Source organism: Martes martes, assembly GCF_963455335.1.
Source record: "Martes martes genome assembly, chromosome: 14".
In the NCBI taxonomy this organism is placed as follows: domain Eukaryota; kingdom Metazoa; phylum Chordata; class Mammalia; order Carnivora; family Mustelidae; genus Martes; species Martes martes.
Window position 1 is genome coordinate 6,481,393 of NC_137902.1, and position 20,933 is coordinate 6,502,325.

Here is a 20,933-nt window from a genome sequence, read left to right on the forward strand (position 1 = left end):
GCTCTCCCACGTGACACAAGGGAAAATGGAGGCTGAGGATGTTAGTTAATGAATTTCTTTTCTTTGTTCACTATTTTAGTGCCTGTTAAGACTCAAGGGTTTTCTGCATTCTATCATAGTACAGGTGCCTTTGGGCTCTCACAGCTCAGTACACACACTTGTGTTTTCAAGTTCACAGTTGAGCTTCACCCAGTGTGGACACAAACAGCAAGTGAGCAAGTGCCGGGAGGAGGCAGTGGTCCCGTGTGGAAGGGAAGGCTGAGAAAATGTGCTCCTGCTTCATTTGAGAGCAAAAAAATTGAGAACGCACTTGAGGCCACTCAAAACACTTAGATGTGCCAGTACACAGGCCCAAGCCCCCTCCCCAGGGGAAGGACCACAGTCCAGTGGTTTTCACCATCCCAGTTCCTGAAGAGTACAAGAAGACTGGAAGGCCATGTCCACCCAAGAGGAGGAGCCCGCCTGCCATCCTCAGGGCCTGGACGTTCTCGAAAGCAGGAGCAGCAGCAGTGAGTGCCCGTTGGTGCCTAGGGTCCTTACCAGGAAGTGAGTGCACAGGACGTGTATTGATGGATGATACACTTACTTTGTGCCATGCGTGGCCATCGTGATGACAACTTTTGGTAGACATTAGCTCAGTGCGAGTTTCCCTGCGTGGCTTCAAGTGCCTTGTAGGCTGTGGTCTCATTAACCACAGGCTTCCTCGTTCGACAGAGCCTGGTAGGTAGAAGGTGCTCAATGAGGAGTTGTTGAATGAGTGAACAAGGCCTTTACTCAGAGCAGTGCTTTTGTCCGGAGAAGCTAAGAAAGATCCCTGGTGGAGGCCGAAGGGAAGCAAAGACAGACCTCACATGGAGAGGAGGGGCTGATGGCAGGGAGAGGCACCTCCTTATCAGGACAGAGGAGGTTAGAAGGGTGGCTCAGTGGAGGCAGGAGGAAGGCCATCAGGTGGGACCTGGGTTCAGGCCGGAGGCTGGGAAGGGGCCTGGGGCGGGCTGTGTGGGCAGGCAGCCACAGGTCCAAGGGAAGGTAGCTTTGCAGGGCAGAGTCAGAGCATAACTTCCTTGTGGGAAGCCATCAGGGACAGGAAGGGGATAAAGCAGGGACAATGAAAAAGGAAGAGAAAGAGGACCTGGGGAAGGAAAGGAGGAGGAGAAGAGGAAGGATGGAAGAGGGAGGGCGGGAGGCAAGAGAAGGCAAAGAAAAGCCAAGGAGAGGAAAAATGTCCCCTTCTCCTCTTAGGCAGAGAAAGCACGAAGGCCAGGCGGACATGATTATTTTATAAAACATCACAGAAGGTGAGGGAAGACAAATAGTGGGGGAGCGGGAGCAGCTAATGTGTGCTGCGGAGCATTAGGGAGAAGAGGCTCCTGTATCCGTAATGAGAGAGCGAGATTGACAGGGAGAAGATGCGCCAGGCAGGGGAGTATAAATAGTAGCCCCGCTTGTTTGTAACTTTCATTTTTAGCTAAGGATGATTGGCACCTGGATGGCTTGGATGAAGGGAGCCTCCTGATCTTTAACTTGCAGGTCACATGGAGAAAACTTTGAGAAAATGCTCCGACATGGAGATGTCAACTTGAGTGACAGCCCCGAGTGAGGTGCCCTGCACTGGCTGCCTCCTTTACACGCATCACTTCACAGAAATGATGACTGCCATTGGAACAGAAGAATATCCTTGCCGACCGGGGTCAGGAAACTGACAGGGCCCACCCATTAATAGAAATAACTGTCACTTAAAATAAAACGCTTGGTGGAAAACTTCAGGAATCTATTAGATAATGTGGGGCCTGTGATCAGGGCCCCCATGAATCACTGGCGCTCCGATGGGAGACGATTACATCCAGAGCAGCCGCCTCCCCCGCCCACGTGACTTCTTCACGCTGGAGGTGTGGGCTCCAGCTCCCCGTTTACTGGCCACCTATATCTCAATCAGGAGCTTTCCCTGCGGGACTACACGGGAGGGGATCTAAAGGAAAAGACGGATGGCAACATACTTTGTTATGTGACAACTTCTGGCAAAATCTCTCCTGGGGAACTTTCATGGGATCTTGTTTTTGGTTTTCGGTTTTTGATGCAAATAAAATGTTGCATTGAGATATTTGGCTCCTTAAAAGGACAATATAACATATAGGCAATTTTTCTTAGAAAATTCAATAGATTTCTCAAACAGAGGGGCCTGCGCTACCCAGAAACAAGAGGGCTTGATGATAAGCTTGCAGGAAATTGCCCTTCATGGCCTGTTCTTGGGTGTGTGATGTGTGTGGTTTGTGCTCAGGCTGGTGGTGTAAATAGGAGAGGTCAATGTCATGCCAGGCATCCACTGTCTGGTCTGCTATGATCTTTAGAACGATGATATAAGTATTAATGAGGTCCTTTTAACAAGGAAACAGCTGAGGTGCAGAATGATCAAGGAGTCTCCCAAGAGCAGCCCCCTACCCAGACTCCAGTGAATGAGACCGCCTTGAAAGATAGGCATTATCTCCCTCACGTTAGAGGTCAAGAAACTGAGGCTCAGGGGTCATGCAGCTGAAAAGAACAGGAAGGAATTCATCCACAGTCCATAGTGTTCCAAAATCTGTTGCAAAGAGCTTTCAAAGAAGACTGTATCAGTCTTCTGTTGCTGGGTAACAAATGAACACAAACGTAGTGACTTCAAACAACAGCCGCTCTCCCACAGTTTCACAGGTGGAATTCTGCTGGGCTTGGCTGGCCTTGGTTTAGGCTCTCACAAGACTGAAATCAAGTTGTCAGCTGGCTGGGCTCTTCTCTGGAGGCTCTGGAGAAGAATCTGCTCATCGAGGCTGTTGGTAGCATTCAGTTCCTTGTGGTTGTAGGACTGAAGTCCCCACGCCCTTGCTGACTGTTGCCCAGGGTCACTCTCAGCTCCTCCAGGCCACTTTCCAGGCTTTGCATGTGGTCCTCTCCAACTTCAAAGTCAGCAATGATGCACTGAATCCTTTTTCTGCTGCAAACACCTCTGATTTCTCTTTCTGCCACCAGCCAAAGTCTCTGGTTATGTTAGGCCCACCTGGGAAATACCCCTATCTTAAGGTGAACTGATTAGCTGCCTTAGTTATAGCTGCAAAATCCCTCTGCCACATCATGTACCATGACTGCAGGAGTGATGGCTCGTGATGTACAGGGGAAGGGATTACAGGGGAGTGGGAGTCATCTTAGAATTCTGCCCACCAGACACCATGGTCAGGAGTCACTGGCCCTTGGGTGCACACCAGTGCACTCTCGGCTTGAGGGACTCCACTAACTCCTTTCTCCCAGGAGGGGAGTAGGGAGTCAGCCCATCAGCCAGAGTCCATAGACACAACTCCCCCAGAGCCTCTGACCTTCCAACACTCAGCCAACAAGTTCTGTTTTCCTCAGAACCCCTTCCCCCACTCCAAGTGTTTCTGGGTCTCTCAAGAATGCTTTCTTCCCATGAATCTGACTGAATTACAGTTTATCACCTCATGTCCCCTCCCTTATGTCACTCTCATTGTCTGGGCTGCTGGAACTCATCTTCTACATGCCAAGTGTGATCAGGCCCTTCCCGAATATCTACATGGCCATGGAGGCTTGGGGGTAACATCAGGGTCTATAGTGGAAATGAGAACACTTATTGTTTTATTTATTTATTTGTTTAGAGAGGGAGAGAGAGAGCATGTGTGTTCATGTGCAAGGTGAGAGGAGAGGGGGAGGGAGCAGGAAAGGGAAGGAATCTCAAGCAGAATCCATACTGAACACAGAGCCTGAATCAGGGCTTGATCCCAAGACCCTGAGATCATGATCTGAGCCAAAACCAAGAGTTGGATGCCCACCCGACTGAGCCACCCAGGCTCCCCTGAATGAGGAAACTTTTAAAATAGATTCCAGAAATTAAATCTCCTAGAGTCCACTGGCCATGCCCTTCACAGGGTCCCCTTCTGGCTCTCTCCCTTCTTAGGTGTCCCTCCCAGATGGCCACCCTCAACGGGACCAGCCACCTCCTCCCAGGAGTGAGGGGACAGCTTTCATCTCATCCCTTTAGCCAGAGCTGATTCAAAGCCATGCCTCTCGTCAGCCCAGAGCAGGAAAGAAACCCCTCCTCCCTGTCTGGTTTCCTGAGTAAGATGAAACTCCTTGCCTTGGAGAGACATACTTGAACATCACCACACAGTGTTTGCTCATGTTGTGGCCTCAACCTCTCCATTCCGGAGCAGGCCTGGGGCTCTACTCTCCATGACAACAAGGATGCTGAAAAGTCCTTCCCACCCCCACACGAACAGACCAGCAGTCTTTTCTCAGGGACAAGGTCAGCCTCCATCTCTAGCTAAGGAGGAAACTGAGAGCAACTTAAAATCCATAACTTCATCCTTAGTCATCAAGATTTAAAAAAAAATAAGTATGATGGTGAGTTCAGCCTCAGAGCACCCAGTTAGAAAACAAAATAAGACACAAGGTGCCATGTAGTGTCTCAATTCAGATTCCCCAGAGCAGACTCTGAGAGGGAGAGCTGCAGGCAGAAGGTGTACGGGGGAGGGTTATGGGGAGGTAAGCCTGTGAGGAAGTAAGCACTGAGCAGAAGAAGCGGGTCCGCAGTGCAGGTGCAACAGGCATGGGCCCAGCTGATCCTTTAAGAGCTCTGAAGCCAAGATGTGCCTAAATCTTGGGAAATGGGCTGGGCTCGGTGTCCCTGCTTTAGCCAGTCACTGGCTGCTGGCTCCCCCGATGGGTCTAACCTTGGGCAAGTAAGTCTATTCCCTGTGGCCAAAGGCAATTGCCAGGGAGGGCTGCAGCTGTGAGCAGCAGGGAGATGAATGCTTTCATCCTAGAGATGGAATCTGGGCAAAATATCCCAGCATCCACCCGGAAAGAGGCACTAAGCGCTGAGAGTTGTGGAAGAAGGAGAACTCCATCCTGGGAAGGCAACCTCTGGAGGACCGGGAGGACCGGGAGGATGGGGGGAGGGAGGACCACGCCACGAACAATGTGGGACCAGGATCCGTGCCTGCCTGATTGCCGGCTGGAGTTGTGGAATTTGCCAGCCATTTCCCCTGGCTCTGGAAAACAGGAGGCGTAGGCTCTGTGAGGGCTGGGATGCCCACGGCTCTAGCAGGGTTTGACCCGGGGTCTTCTATCCGTCAGAAAAATGCACAGGGAAATAAAAATAATGGAGAGGTTAATTAATGGTGCCTGCAGACTTCTTTCTAACCTCCTCCACTTCACTATGTCAATAATAACTCAAGAGTAGACTTTCCCCAGGATATTCCAAAGCGTGACTAATTGCAATAACACCGAACACATTTCCCCCCTCCATGTCTGCTCCAATTTGGAAAATGATTTTGCCCTTTTCCAGATAAATGATGCGAAATGGGTGAAGCATTTGAGGCTATTTGCATAGTAAAAGCTCAGATGCTAAGACCTGGGCACGCTTAGCAAATCCTAGGCACTTCTTCAGAAACCGGGCCCAGCAAATAGCCTGACAGGTGGGTGCCCCATTGTGGGCACGAGGGCAGGGACCTAGAGAATCCCCCACTTCTGTTTATAACAATGCTTTTGGAGAACTAATCTCCAGAATCACATGGGCAAGATTTCTGTTTCTGGAGGTAAATTTTGCTACTAAGAGATACACCTCATGGTGATCCCAAAGGTCCCAAAGATTCCCAAAGGTCATGAAATACATTTATTTTGTAATTTTTATTTAATGCCCGAGACATGAGGCTTTGAGATAGATATGAGTAGCAAGTCTAGTGAGGACAGGAAGTTTACATGGCCATTGTGGGAAGGGATCTGCGTGTCTGGAACAACCAGGGACATAGATGTCCTGCAGGCTAAGCTTACCACATGCCTGTCAGCCCCAAGTCCCCCAAAAGGAAGTCTGCCATGTGGTCACTGTGTGCCCCGAGTCGGGTACTTACGTCGGATGACCAGAACGTTCCTCATTTAACGTGCTCTCTCTACCCGTCGGTTCATCCCCTCCTACACTAGCTCTGGGTTGGCCTTAGGTCTTGCTTTAGCTCCTGGGACATTAGCAAACATGCCAACAAAGGCAAAAAATGTGCCTGAATATTGGGGCTTTCTCTCTTGCTGCTCTATCCAGATATAAACAAATCTATATTTGTTATATAGATATATAGATATAAACAAATCTACATCCAGATATAAACAAATCTAGGCTAGGCTGCCCAGGATCCCTGTCGCCCAGTCAACGGCCAGCCAACCACCACATAGGTGGGTGAGGCCATTCCAAACCCCCGCCAGCCTCCAGCCCACCTACTAGCTGACCACTGAGGCATCGTGGTCTCAGCTGAGTTTGCCTCAGCGAGTCTGACTAGCCCAGCTCAAACTGCTGACAGGCAGCATTGTGAGCTACATAAATGGTGGTGTTCAGATATAGATACAGTTTGGGAGTCTCTGTTATACAGCAAAAGCTGACGGTTCAATCTTAGCCCTCAGTCTCTTCATCTGTAAAATGGGTTCATAGGGTTTCTTGAAACTGAAACATGTCCTAGTCCCAAAGAGGTACTCGGAATTTGTTTGTTTCATCCTTTTCTGTGAAAGATGGGATGTTGTGAATTGGCCCTAGTTCTTTATCATCTCTCCCATCACATCTTGCCATGGCCTTTCTGGGGGAGCACTGGCTTTGGGCTTGGCCATGCGATTTGCTTTGGGTGGGGCTACGTGGGCAGAAGTGGCAGTGACTGGGTTTTGAGTCTAGAGTTTGAGAGGCATGGAGGGCTCCCCAGGGGCCCCGGGAGCCCCTGCCATTGTCCTTCTCCTGGAAGGCCCCTGGTTGCGGGAGAAGGTTGAGAGATGAGTCCTCCCAGAGCTACCTCCAGAATTCCCCCAACCAGAGCGGTGTGAAGCAGAGCTCAGCCTGGATTGCTGATGCCAGCTGACCTTCACAGCGGCGAGAATAAATCCTTGTTGTCTTAAGTCACAGAGGTTTAGGGTAGTTTGTGGCACGGTGTAATTGTGGCAGTGGCTAACTCACACGGGCAGGAGGCAAACTCACTGACCACATTTGAAAGTCTGAGTTCTGGACGGTTCTCGAGAGGATCTGGAAGCAAGGCCAAGAGAGAGAAGGTACGAGCAGGGGCTGGCCCCTTACTCCTGCCATGTACTTGCTGACCATGAACATGCTTGTTGACCACTGCCGACCCTCCGTGGGGAGCAGCAGAATGGAGAATAAGCTCTTCCGCAACTGATGGACAATGTGCCCAGCGTCCAGGGCCGGTTAAACCCTCTGCATGCATCCGCCTTCCTCCTCAAGGCAGCACTAGGAGGAGGTGCTGTAGTCATACCTGCCCGCCGAGTTGGGAAACAGCAGCAGGGTAGGACTGAGGAACATGGCCAAGGGCGCGAGAGCTGAGAGTTCAAGTCAGAGGTCTAAGGTTCTCTCACTCAGCCACGCCCTGGCGGCCTAATTCCACATGGAGGGCCCGGATCTCCCAGGTTTTTACTGTCACCAGCCTCAGCCAGTGCTTTGTGCTTCTTGTAGAGGTCGGCAGCACTGTGGCCTTGAAATATCGTATTTCAGTTTACGGACTGAAGAAGGTCTTTGTGCAGAAAATCAGTTCCTCATACCAGAGTCTGCCTTCATGATGGGGAGGGGAGCACCACAAATTACAGTTTTCTCTTTTGTTGAGGGCCCGCTGTTGCAGACGTGCAGCAGTGCACTGGTTTCTGCGAACGCACTTGAGGTTCACGCCCGGGCTGGCACCTTCACAGGGAGCAGGGGTGGCTCGGCGGGAAGGAGCTTCCGCCAGCCACTAGCGAGGGACGGAAGTCGCTGCAACGGAGTCACCAGCTTGGAGCCCTGGGGCTCCTCTCGCGCTTGCTCCTGCACAGGTGATGCTCCCACGAGGGGATCCTGTCACCGGTCTGCCACATGGGGGCACCTGGAGCAGGGCACTTGGGCTAGGCCAACAGGTGTCACCTGGGACTTTCCTGGGCAAACCAGGGAATGTGTTGCCCTTTCCTGTCCGGGAAGGTTACAAAAAGAATGAAAGGTCACCTTTGCGAAGGACGTTCTCTCACGGAACCCCTTCGCCTCCCCTGTGAAGCATTATCAGAGGCTCAGTTTCCCGGTGGGGAGCCTGAAACCGGGAGCTTGAAAGGCGTGTGACAAAGCACGTGTGTGGCACAGCGGTGACTTGAATCTCGGCTTTTCTAACTCCAGATCTGATTGCTTCTTCCACAGGATGTCGGTGGGTCCTTAAAGTCGTTTTCCATGACCTGTGCATGAAGTCACCTGACAAATATTTGTTGAGTGAATGGGCGAACGTAACAGCCAGAAAAATAATAAGGAACAGAGCCGCACGGTGTCTCGGGAGGTCGTCAAGGACGTGATTTGTGATGTACGGGAATGGCTCTGTTCTGTTGGAACTTCTCTGAAATCTCCTAATACCTTAATTGCTCCTTAATATGAAGGGATTGTGCCAATATCCCCTTCTTCTGTTCTGGGGTTGCTAGAAATGAGTACTTTGTTCTTTCCGGCGTGGGAGGATTTGGTGGAGCTCTATAATCAGCAAAGTGGGAATAATGTCTTTTTTCATGTGTTCTCTGCCCCCCCACGCCCTCCAGCGATCCTTTCCTCCTTTTGAGTTTTGAGACGCTCTTTTATTTGTTGTCCCCCCTTCCACCCTGTGTCAGAGGGGGTGCTGCTGCCTTTTATAAAAGCTTTGAAAGGCTCCCTCTTTCCCTCCAAAGTTTCCACTGAGGCTGTGTTGCTGGAAACACTTAGGAAATTAGTTAAGTGGTGCGATTCCCCAAGCACTTCTAACATTAGCTTTCATTTTTCTGGAGAAAATGCTTTCATTCCTAAGAACTGGAGACAGCAGGGAGTGAGGTGCTCGCAGTATGTCCTACTCAAATATCGTGGTCGTGGCGTCCATGAATATAGCTTTTAATGATGTTTTTTAAAAGTGATTCTTTCTAGAAATAAACTCAGGCCCAGGAAGGAAAGTGTGCTCTGGTCTCTCTGTGCTCAGCCCTGAGGCCTCCGTGACTACCTTCTCAATCATAATCTCCACCTGTTTGCCAGACAGCTGAGGATAAGCTCTGATCTTCAGGAAGGAAGCACTTTCTCTGACTTCTTGGATTAACAGAACTACCCCTGCTCACCCCTAACACAACAGGATAAAACCCTTAGCGAAGACACCAAGGACACAGGTAGAGCCCCTCTTAGAATTGCACAAGGGAGCCCGTATTTGGGCTCAGCCCGTGTCTGTGGCTTCAACCCCCACTGTCCAGCTGGAGGCTGTGGAGGCAATCCCCCGCTGAGTGTGGCCCGTGGCGTCTGTCAGTTAGACACAGACTTCCAAGTCAAATAGAAACAAGGGCCTCCCCACCCCCAGGGCTCTTAGGTATTCCTGTCCCCACAAGGTGTAGATGTTCCTCCCAGATCTCCAGCTTCCTGGCCCTGGTCTCTCCTGGCTTGTCCCTGCACCAGGGATCCTTCAGAGGCCCCAAAGGGCTTTGGAGGTCCTGTTCCCCTGGGCTCAGCTTTGAGGTGCTGTATTAGGGTTCTCAGAGAAACAGAACCAATGGTATAGATACAGATGCAGATATGAGGGGATATAGTCTAGGAATTGGCTCATGTAGTTATGGTGGCCAAGAAGTCACCCAACGTCCTGGAAGATCCAGGGAAGCTGGTGGTGGATTTCGGTCTGAGTGCAAAGGCCTGAAAATCAGGGAACTGATGGTGTAAGTCAGTCCCCATCCAAGTCTGGAAGCCCGCGCACCTGGAGTGCCGATATCCGAGGGCAGACGATGCCCCAGAAGCGCGAAAGAATTTGCTCTTCCTCTGCCTTTTCGTTCTACAGAGGTGCTCTGCAAATTGGGTGATGCCCACCTGCTTTGGGGAGGGCAGACATCTCCTACTCGACTGATAGGAGTGTCAGTCTCTTCTGGAGACACCCGCACAGACACGCCCTGGAATCATGTGTAGACAGCTTTCTGGGATCCCTTCGTGCGGTGAAGTGGACACAGATCATAAGGCATCTCAGGTGTAATTCAGGCTGCAGAACTTTCTGTGGGATCAAGCTGGGACTGGATTGCTTCCGAAATTACCGCCATTCCCACCTGTGTTTCCAGGAGCACTGCCTGCATAAACATAAATCACTCACACATGAACGCTTGTCCTGGCGGGACCTAACATACGACTCCAGCTTGCAAGAAAAGAGCACATGAGCAGGAAGCAAGTACTACCACAGGAATTCCTTTCGTTTCTCTGCCACAGTGTTTGCTCAGGGACTCCAAACCACAAATCACTTCATCCACACAGCTGCCAGCGGGATCATCAGCAAGCTCTCACTGTGACAGCCGCTGGGAAGGTAGCCTCCAGGCGGCGGTGCCTCCCAGACCTGCACCAAAGCTTCGTGGCAGGTCCACGTGTTCGCCCGCCCACCCGCTCGTGTGTTCATGGAAGGCACAGGACTGTATGGGCTAGAACCCGTGCTTGGGGTGCTAGAAACCCAGGTAGGACCTTTTGCAGGACTCCAGGACGCACAGCGGGGACACAGGCAAGTAGAAAAAGACAACTCCAGGCACTGTCCTGTGTCCCCGACCTCACTATTCCAGGGACAGAGACTGTACGCTTCCTGAAGGCTAAGAGCGTGTCTTGCTTGTCTTTGTGTCCCAGTGCCTGCACATGGCCAATACACAGGAGGCAGCCAACAGGTGTCTGCTGAATGAGAGTCATTACAAAGAAGGTGCTCCCCCATCCCCAGACCATGTCAGAAGAGGGCGGTTGGAAAGGCTTCCCGGAGGAGCTGATGCTGAGCCGAGTCAGCCATGGCTGGATGAAGACAGGGGAGGGAACAGTGTTGTACTCAGAGGAAACAGCACGGGACATGGGTGGGGTGCTCGTGACACCCCAGAGAGCATGAGAAGGAGCAGCACAGACCCAACAAAGCCAGGGAGCCTGTGGGTTCAGGATGGATGCTACTGAAAGGCCACTAAGAGGGGAGCATCCTGATGGAGAGACTGGGGTGGGGAGAAGTGGGGAATTAGAAACCATCCAGCAGGACCCTTGCATGCCATTCCCACACGCGTCACACTCAGAGAGACCGGGGGGCACCGGCTCACACTCCTTGTCTTGTCTGCACTCCATCATCCTGGCTTTCCCCACCAGCACGTGCTAGGGGGCTCCCTGGTCCACAGGCATGTGCAGTGGGAACGAGATACTCATGCACACTGCCCCCACCCTGGGCCCTGCCCGCCCCCCTCTCTCAGGCTCATCTTCTCCTCCTCCTCTGTCCTTGTAGGAGATAACTTCCTTTCCCCGCATGCTGCCAGACTTTTGAGATACAGACCTAGGAAAATTAGAGGGGCACGGGGCTGGAGGGGGAAGAGGGAGGGGGATCAACAGTAGGAGAGGACTTAAAAGCCAGAGGGGACGGGCAGCCTATTCATGGAAGCAGAATTTTGAAAGTGAAATGTCTTGAGTCTGAGAGTCCCTACAGGAACTGCACAAGAACCGGAGGAGAAAAGAAAGAAGGAAAAGGAGTTTCCAGAAGTGTTTCTAGAGATTATAATTTGGGATTCCTCTGACATTCTTCTAAGGAGACTGGAATCTGTTACCCAGTCCTCGGGATGTGCTCCGGTCCTGCACGGTTATCCTGGAAAAGGTGGGAGGAGTTGCCAGGGTTTCTGCAGTCACTTCGCTCCCCAGCACGTGAGGAGCTGTGTGCCAAGTACCAAGGAACACTTGAATGCGATGGGTTGCACTATATCAACAACCACCTCCCTCTTGCATTGTCTCCATCCTCAGAGACTAGGCTGGCTCCTTCCGAGCTCTGTGCCCATTAGCATTACCTCAGCATACCTGCAGAACACGATCTGCCCAAGAAATCTCCAAGGTCAAGTATGTCTGGTTCATCTCCGGGATATTTCCAAGACCCCTAGAGAAGGAAGAAAAAGGGAAAGACAAGATAGATGTTAAGGAAAGAAGGAAGAAACTGTGTCCACCTACTCGGTGCCAGGCACTAGGCCTGACGCTCTGCACACTGGTTGAGTCCCCCACCGGCCACACACCCCATGATTCACTGTCCCCGATTTTTGAGGCAACCGAGACACAGAGAGATGCAGTAACTGACTCAGCCAGTAAGTAGAGAGATGAACACCCAGTCCTACCTGACTGACAGGTCTGGCCTCTTTGAAACAGAGTATTCGCCTTTCCAAGATTTCTGTCCTACTGCTGGATGGAGTTGCTCCGAAGGATCCAGTCCTCCCCATCCAGCGTTCCACGGACTGAGAGGGATGAAGGGTGGGTGTCTGTGAGCTTCTCCAGGTGAGCAGCCGGTCCCAGCCCACTGCACCCCAGCTGGAACTGACCCACAGGGGTTTAAGAACAGGGCCCTGGAGACATATCCAGTGTCCTTGTTCCGCCTGAAGACTAGGTGGTCCGGTGGGAATTGTGGAGGGTGAGGGACCTGGGCTCTGCTCTGGGACCTGACAGGTCAAACTCAATGCACCTTAGTTTTCTAACTGTGTTAAATGGAAAAGTAGTAGTTACTAAACCCTTCCAAAGCTGTTAGAGAATGAAATCTTCAGTAAAGAACAACACAGAGAGAATATATATGCTTGCTTCAGATGTGCTTGTATCTCATATGGTAATGAGGTTTTTGTTTTGTGGGGCTTCCCATTCTTGGGAAGTAGGCAGGGCAGGCATTTGTATCCCCATTTAGCAGATGTGGAAACTGAGACTCAGGAAGCCTTTGTCACGTGATTGGTAGGTGATAGGGGAACCCTTGCCTTCTGAGTCCTCATCACATGCCTCTTCCTCCCTGCTGCACCCCACACCTGCCTGCCTTCCGTCTGGGCCCATCGCCCACTGAGAACATCCCTATGTGCCCATGGCTGGCAAGGCCATGGTTTGACCTATTCATGGTCCAGAATGTCATCCGAGAGGCTACCGGCTTGACCAGGCATTGCGGGGCTCAAATCAGGAAGGGAGTGTGAGCCTGGCAGGACACAACCCGTCATCACTAACAGGAAGGAAAAGCCACTGAAAGCCCAGTGCCGCTGGTGGCCGGGCACCGAGTGTCACCTTCAGACAAGAGGGGGAAGTGACAAATGTGAGTACCCCTCAGTCAGTGCTCAGCAAATGAATTTACTACCTCTAGTCTCAAAGTGCTGGTCTCGTTTCCATGGAATAACATTTATTTCAGTTTGATGGATGAGACATAAATCAACTTCTCTGTATTTGCTGGGTGTACTATACTGTTTCTTTAAAAAAAAAGTTTGAAAGGTAATTCTTCCCCAAGCTGGATTGATGACTGTACGTCTCCTATTAGCAGGATTTGTAAGAACAGGATTGACAGCTGTTGCAGTGTTCCCCGGCTGGGAACGGTTTGTTTAACAAACACGGCAGGGCACATACATGTTCCCCTGGCTGCCCGTTCTCATTCCCACCTTGTAGGATGGCACTGTGCCCACTCAAAAGCCGTCAGCTCCCTGCCCTTGCGCAGAGGTGCCAGGAAATAAGGCTGTGAACTGGCATCGTGCAGAACACAGAGGATGCCTGGCTTCTCCTCTGTCTGAAGTCACTCGGTGACTTCAGCAGCCCTGCGTCTCTCCATCTGCACGTCCTCAGTCTGGCACCTGAGTGTTATGACAAGACTCTGAACAAATGATACGATTAGCAATAGTTGCTAGCGTGTATTGAGTGTTTGTCATGGGTCAGGCATGGTGATAAACCCTCTAGATTCTTCCTCTCATTGAAAATCCTAGCAGCTCTCACAGATGCTCAGCTGGATAACGTTATCACCCCCATTTTGCAGATGAAGAAGCAGAGGTTTGGAGAGCTTATATAGCCCACCCACCACCTGGAGTTTGTACATGGCAAAGCTAGCAGAGACCCAAGGGCAGGAACAAACAACTCATCAGTGGGAAAATTCAAGGGGCAATAATTATATGAAGAAGTTGAGGATTTTTTGGAACGAATAAATTATAAGGAAAGCAACTTATCTAACCATATCTTATATTTTGTATTGGCAAGCAAGTAAATATTTCTTACAATAACACTCAATGCTCTTACATTGAATTAGAAGTGTCTACAAATGTTTAATGTTCCTTCTGCTGGGACATAATGCCTTGGTCCCCTCCCTGGAGGCTGGGTGGGCTCTGTGACTGCTTTGACAACAGAATATGGCAGAAATGACACTCTGCCTTCAGAGATGGGCAGCTTCCACTTCCTTCCTCTGGGAACATTGGCTCACTTGTGCACCCCAAGCCACCCCGTAACAAGTCTGATGAGCCTACTGGATAGACCATGTGAGGAGGTCCTGGGACCACCTGGAGAGAGGAGGGATTTGATGGAGCCAGGATGAAACCATCCTGGACCCTCCAGACCAGACCAGCTGCCAATCGAACCCCTGCAAGAAACCCCAGTCAGTGGCCCTTGGGGCAGAAGAACCAGCTGGCTGGGCGCCGCCTGAACTCCTGACCCACAAAATTGTGAGAGAGAATGAAATGCCTGGAAATTTAAGCTGCTCACTTTGGGGACAGTTTGTTCTGCTGCAGTCAGTCATGAGAAGAGCTGGTGAACAAAAGTGTGGACAGAATCAAACCCTCTGGGAGCAGGGTACACAGAGGCCAACTTTCTAGAAAGCCATTTGGTAATATGTATCTAATTAGGATCCTTCAAATGTTTGCTTCCACTGATTCTACAATTTCCTTTTGAGGAACCTATTCTAAGCAAGTAACCCAAAATGTGGGCCACACTTTATAAAGATTTCATTTCAGCTTTATTTTTATTAATGTAAAATTGGAACAAGCCACATGTCAAACACGATGAAAATATGTTATAGCATGAGCAACAGTGTCTCATGCCATAGTGCTTTAGAAAGCTGTTGAAGAGTTTTACTGACAGTGGAAAGTACTCTAAACTGTGTTTTTAATAGTGCTTATCAATGTTAAACACACACACATATATAAATGCTGTAAAGAAATATGCCAAAAATAATAACTATGGTTGCCTTTAGGTCATGGGATTATGGGTGATTTTCCTCCTAATTCTTCAAATTGTCTCCACTTTCCAAGTTGTTTACAAGATGGCATTGCATTTTTCTTATGAGAAAATAGAGCAAAAACAAGCAAACACAAAAATAACACAGGAGAAAAGTCTTGGAAACTAAGTTAGAGAACATGGAATACAAGTGGGCACTTGAGTAAAATATGCCTTTCACCCAAATACAAGCTGTAAGCTATGCAGGTTGACATTCTAACATCTTTTCCATGAATTTACACTCAATATGTAAAGGTTTGAACGAAGACGTCTTGTCAAGTTCTACAGATAAGTAGGAGTTGCTGGGTCCAAACATTTCTTTGTTCAGGAAGTCCCAGTCCACTGACCCACCCCAAGCAGGAAGTGATCCACCCCCCAATCCCAACCCAACTCCAAATTTCCAAAGCGCTTGATGCTTATTGCTCATTTAACCACGTGAAGTGGACGTTGGCTCCCCCCAGACCCTGGGCTTGGTGCAGAGATATAAAAGAGCAGGATCTTGCCTTTAGGGTGTTTACAATCGAGTGTCAAAGCCCTTGGTACCTTCTAGGTTGTACTAGATGGTGTACTTATGGCTTATCTCGACCATCTGCCTGCAAGGTACAGGAGGGCAGCAGCTTCCGCGTCAGACCCTCTTCTGTGTTCCCAGGCTGGGGTCAGGCACAGAACAGGCACCTGTTAGGATTCTGTGGAAGGAATGATGCATAGAATGCCCCGCCCATTTCTGTGTATTGTTAGAGTAAACTGTGCTAACGTACGGGAAGTGGTGTGTGAGGTAGCAATCCAACATAGAAGCAGGAAGTATTAGAGTTATTAATTACATGGAATGAAAGTCACTGAGCATTTTCACATAAGGGGGAAGGTAGTCCCTTGTCTGCGTTTGTCTGAGAAGCGATTCTGCCTTCTAAATAAGATTTTCTTGTCCCAAAAAGTGGGAGCAGAGAACACGGAGCATCAGTCTCCAAGATATCAGGTCCCCCCAGGTAAGCTGTTCGGGGCACACAGATGCGCCCTGATTGCTCCTACCATCATTCTGCTGTGGCAACCTTCCCCACAGTCTTCATGGAAGGGGTCAATGCTGCAAGCAAACAGCAGGATCAATGAAATTCCATAAGCATTACTGAATGCCAAAGAGAACACTTATTTTTCCTTCCTATCTGCGAATGTTTTCCAAAGGCATAATCCCTTTTATAGTTTTAAATCTAATTGTTTATAAGGAGATCCCTGCATCATCAACATTAACAGAAGGGCAGATATGGAGTGTTGGTCCTCAGACTGCCATGTGCCTGGCTTTCAACTCCAATAGCTGTTGACACTGCAGATACCAGACTCCACCTAGAGAATCTTACTTAGAAGGTCAAGTAGGGGTGGGGGGTGGCCATGAGATTTCCACACAGGTGGCCTGGGACCTCAGGCTGAGGAACTGTGATGGGGGGGGGGCGCTGGCTGGGGGGATCTCCAGAAGTAAGCTGTTAGAGGGGTGGGGAACAGAGTGGGCAGAAATAAGCTGAGTTTTTCTTAGAAGATTTTCTATATTCATTTGTTTGTTTATATATTTTACAAAAACATTTCTTTAAAGTCAATTATGTGCCAGACAAAGACTGAAAGGACCCAATGGAGATTACCGGCAAGCTGAGGGACCTTTCTATGGGGTGATGGGACAGAAACCAGCTCAGCATGGGCTGAGTAAGTAGAAGGTGAGGAAATGGAGCCCATGTGTGCTGGTGGCTTTTGCATGAAGCTTGGTTTTGAACTAGAGGATAGGAAAGAGTGAGAAAGAGAATGAAGGGGGAGTGGGAAGGAGGAGAGGAGGGAGGAAGAGAGGAAGTGGGGAGAGGGAGAAGACCAAAGACGACAGAAGAGAGATCTTGGACTTCTTAAAGATGGGTAGATGGGTATATTTAATTGCTGATAGGAAAGGACCAATAAGAAAGGAGAAGCTGTTGATCCAGGGGGGCAGGGAGGGTTGTTAGAGTGAATCCCTCAGAAGGTGGGAGGGGAAGGGTCTCCGAGGCCGCAGAGGAACTGGCTAGAGATAAGCAGCTGATCTCCATCTTAGCAGAGTGGCTAAACGGTGGTCATATCCCGGCTCCGACACAGCTTACGCGAGTGGCCCCGGCAAGCGCGTCAGCCTCCCTGTACCTCAGCTTCTTCATCTCTAAAATGGGGATGAGACTAACGCCTACATCACAGGGGGGGTTACGAAGACTAAGTAAAGGAGCACAGGTAGAGACTCCATGGTGAACGAGACATAAGCACTATCTGTGGTTGTCGTAATTATTTAAAAAGAGAAATGAGGAAAGGATGGGTGCGGCCGGGTTAGTTTACAAGGTTGGTGATGGTCCTGTTTAGTCGGGTTAGTTTACAAGGTTGGTGACGGTCCTGTTTAGTCGGGTTAGTTTACAAGGTTGGTGACGGTCCCGTTTAGTCGGGTTAGTTTACAAGGTTGGTGATGGTCCTGCCTGACGGCTTCTGTTTCTCTGCGAAATGGGGAGCAAGGTCGTTTGCTGAGAGGAGGGGCCGCTGCGGGATAGCTGGGCAGACTTTTGAGGAGGGGCAGAGATTCTAAAGGGTCTTCAGGAGGAGCTGGAGAGATGGTAGTGTTGAGGCCCTGGGGTACAGGCTCTAAGCGGCGTGGGAGCAGCCGAGGGCCATGCAAGGACATGGCATGCAGTGGGGTCCATCCAGAGTAGGGTCTGTGCCAGTGGGCATGAGGGACAGACGACTCCTTCTGCTTCACCCCTTTCTCTCTTGGCCCGCTCTGGGCTACAGGTGCACCTGTTGGCCACCCCCGCCCCCCGGCAGCAAACCCCCAAGCGGGTCACTCAGACTAGGTATGCAGATGGTTTAGCCCAGATCCTGGATCCTGTCAGGCAAAAGACTCGTGCTCGGACCATGGTCCTGCGTTAGTAGCATTCGCCAAAGTCTTGAGAAAACGTCCACAAAGTGAGTCAACAATCACATGATGATGCCAAAATGAAGCTCTCATTCTCTTACAGGAGGTCAGTCCAGACAGCAGTCCTGTTGCCTTAAATGAAATCTTTTATTTAATTTCTCTTCCCGGGGAGCCCCTGCTGTCCGTGCATGCTGGGTGCTCCTGGGTCACCAGCATCCAGGGAAACGTCTAGTTCCGGCTAGCCCTCAGACTCCTCTCCGCTGTTTACCGCACAGGACACTGGCTCGGAGTGACGGGACGCAGACTGACAGCTACAGAGCCGAGGAACAAGACTCACTTTGTACACACAACTCCTAAGGGCCAGGAAGAACGCTCTGTCTCCTCCAACATCAAGGCTCGAACCTCTGCTTGACAAAAACGTCTGATTGGATGAGTCTTAAGCAACAAAGTCTAGGATATCAAGCTCCGTTTCAGAAGAGCTTTTTCACTGCTCACCACTTAACATTAGACTAATAACATTCAGTATTTGTATGGTTCATTTCTGTTTTCAAAACACACAGAAACATTTAATTAAGCAGTAAATATCCATCTTTTCCTTTCTAAAAGAGCTCAACGTAAGGTCCGTCAAAACACAGTTTTAATTTGATCACCTGCTTTTTGAAGTCAAATCTCCCCGACTCCAGCAAAGTGTTGGGTGGAGGCAATTATCTAAATTATTCAGGAAGCAGAATTTTGGCCTAAATCATCACATTCCTAGAGAACAAAGAATATCTGTCAGTTCAGCCGAAAAAGGCAGAAAAATGGAACACTTTGCTCTTTTTCTACATGAAATAGCACATACGCTGCCTTATTTTCTCTGAGGTAATTGGCTAATGAATTCTATTTGACCCTGTCCAAAGATGGAGAAAAATCCCGAGAAGGTGAAGCCAAGAAGTTAAAGATTCCTTCTCCTTGCGCAAGCCAGAGGGGAGAGAGCTGTATTTACCAAAGTTTTTCTGCTGTAAGTTTTGGTGCCAAGTTGGAGCTTCCCGAGGAATGGGGCTCCAGGGGTTTTAGCCAACCCCCCTCCATTCCTAGCTTTCCTGAAAAGATTCCGTACTCACAGAATGAACTGTAAAGAATAGTTTTTATATTCGATTTTCCATTCTTTACAAGTGATGTGGCCTCAGAGAAGTGACTCGGAGCTAACACTAAACTCACGGAGTTAACCCTGAAGTTTACGAATTACACTGCTTCAGCGCGGACGACATAACTTAGGAGGAAAACCAGCCTTGTGTAAAAAACCTCTGGCCCCGGAAATGGTGAGTTTAGCCAGAAGAACTGGATAGCCTATTCTGGTCATGAAGACAAAAAGTTTCCTCCTGACATGGACATGAGTTTGACTTTGAATAAAATCAAATAAACTCAAGTTGACTGGGCAGAAGGGGAGCTTCAGGGGTGGATCATGTCTCCCCCCAGATAAAACAGATCACCAATTAATTAGGATCTGAAAGAACAGAAGTACCCATGGATTTCTAATGTTGAAATTCTCAAAGTGTAAGTCCTTTTCGACTCACAAAGCTTATATGGTAGCACAATGTATTTGGAATGAAGTCTGGGTGGAGTTTGGGTCTCTGTCCTGGAGTTCCTCTGAAGGAAGGAGCGGGAGGGCGCCATTATGTGCAAACTGGAGCCACGGGGGCTTGGTCAACGCCTCCTGCAGATGACGAGCCATCAGCTGATTCATCTTGATTTCGATGCTGCTGACACCTGCTCTGAGAGCCTGTCCTGTTTCCATGGTAACCAAGGGAAAGCATCCTTGTCCACATACTTTCGGAACCTCATTAAATCAGGCAGCAGGACAGCAGCTGTGTTCTCCATGCGTTACTCTGACAGCCATGGACTAATTTTACGATGCTCAGGTGATTCTGGGCCCTTTCGAGGCCAGACTGTTGAGAATGTGTAGATAGTGAGACAGATGGCAGAATAAATAAATATTGCCAAAGTGTTTAATGCACACAAATTTTCTGAAAGGTGCGAACCAACAACGGTAATTTTATTGACTGAGGTAATTTGAAGCCAAAATAATAAATATGAAGGGGATGGGAAGCTCTTGGAAAATGTTAACTTGAGACACTCTTCTGACGATAATAATCTCTTGGAAAAACAAAGCTTCACGGTGTCACTAATGTGGTTCTAAGGCAGTGTGAGATGTGAACTCCAGAACTTTCTTCTCCCCACCATCTTATTATTTGCTGGATTCTGGAAAACCTAAAGGACGTTTCCTTTACACACACTAGGATATAGATGTTTGATAAAACCAAGAAGTCAGTTCAAAGCCCAATTTATACTATAGTGACATGGGGATTTAACAAACGCTGAGGAAATAGCCAGATTATTCCCACGGCTGTTTTCCTCCAAGGGTGCTTGAAGATACATGTTCTGTCGAAAGGAGTCTGGGATAGCTTGCCTGTCCCAGAACAAATGTGTCTTGCTGATTCCCAAAGATAATCCAAAAATCTCTTCAAGCTGAGGACAGTAGAGCAAGCGTCAAATTCATCACTTTTTTTTTTTTTTTTAGATTTTATTTATTTATTTGACAGACAGAGAGATCACAAGTAGGCAGAGAGGCAGGCAGAGAAAGGGGGGCGGGAAGCAGGCTCCCCGCTGAGCAGAGAACCCGATGCGGGGCTCCATCCCAGGACCCTGAGATCATGACCTGAGCCGAAGGCAGAGGCTTAACCTCCTGAGCCACCCAGGCGCCTCAAATTCATCACTTTTAATGGAGATGACCAACAGGCAAGAGGAGAGTCCCAAGGGCTTTTGTCATTCTCACGCAGCTTCTTCCTCCCATCTGGAGCCGACTCCTTGGGGTCCAAGCTCTGCCCTGCTGCTGCCAAGGGCATGGCCTTAGGCAAGTTGTCTCACCTATCAGGACTCTCACTTCGCCTCTAAACTAAAGATAATAATGGTGCCTACCTCCTGAGGTCAAACTGAGAATGTAATAAATTCATACCAGGCAAGTGCTCAGAACAGTGCCTGGTGCATATTAAGTGCTGCTTAGGGCTT

At 49.5% G+C, this 20,933-nt stretch overlaps 1 protein-coding gene across 1 annotated transcript in view; it reads right to left on the minus strand.

Moving 5' to 3' along the window:
* Positions 1-19,541, minus strand: part of LOC308354716 (keratin, type II cytoskeletal 8-like) — a gene marked incomplete at both ends in the record, with an annotated part of 42,656 nt that extends 23,115 nt beyond the window's left edge. Inside the window, 7 exon segments of the mRNA XM_080822339.1 lie at positions 7,281-7,344; positions 7,440-7,496; positions 7,607-7,748; positions 11,807-11,882; positions 12,177-12,310; positions 17,095-17,171; positions 19,442-19,541. Of these exon segments, the coding sequence (XP_080678465.1) occupies positions 7,281-7,344; positions 7,440-7,496; positions 7,607-7,748; positions 11,807-11,882; positions 12,177-12,310; positions 17,095-17,171; positions 19,442-19,541 (650 nt within the window).
* Positions 19,542-20,933: the final 1,392 nt, after the last annotated feature.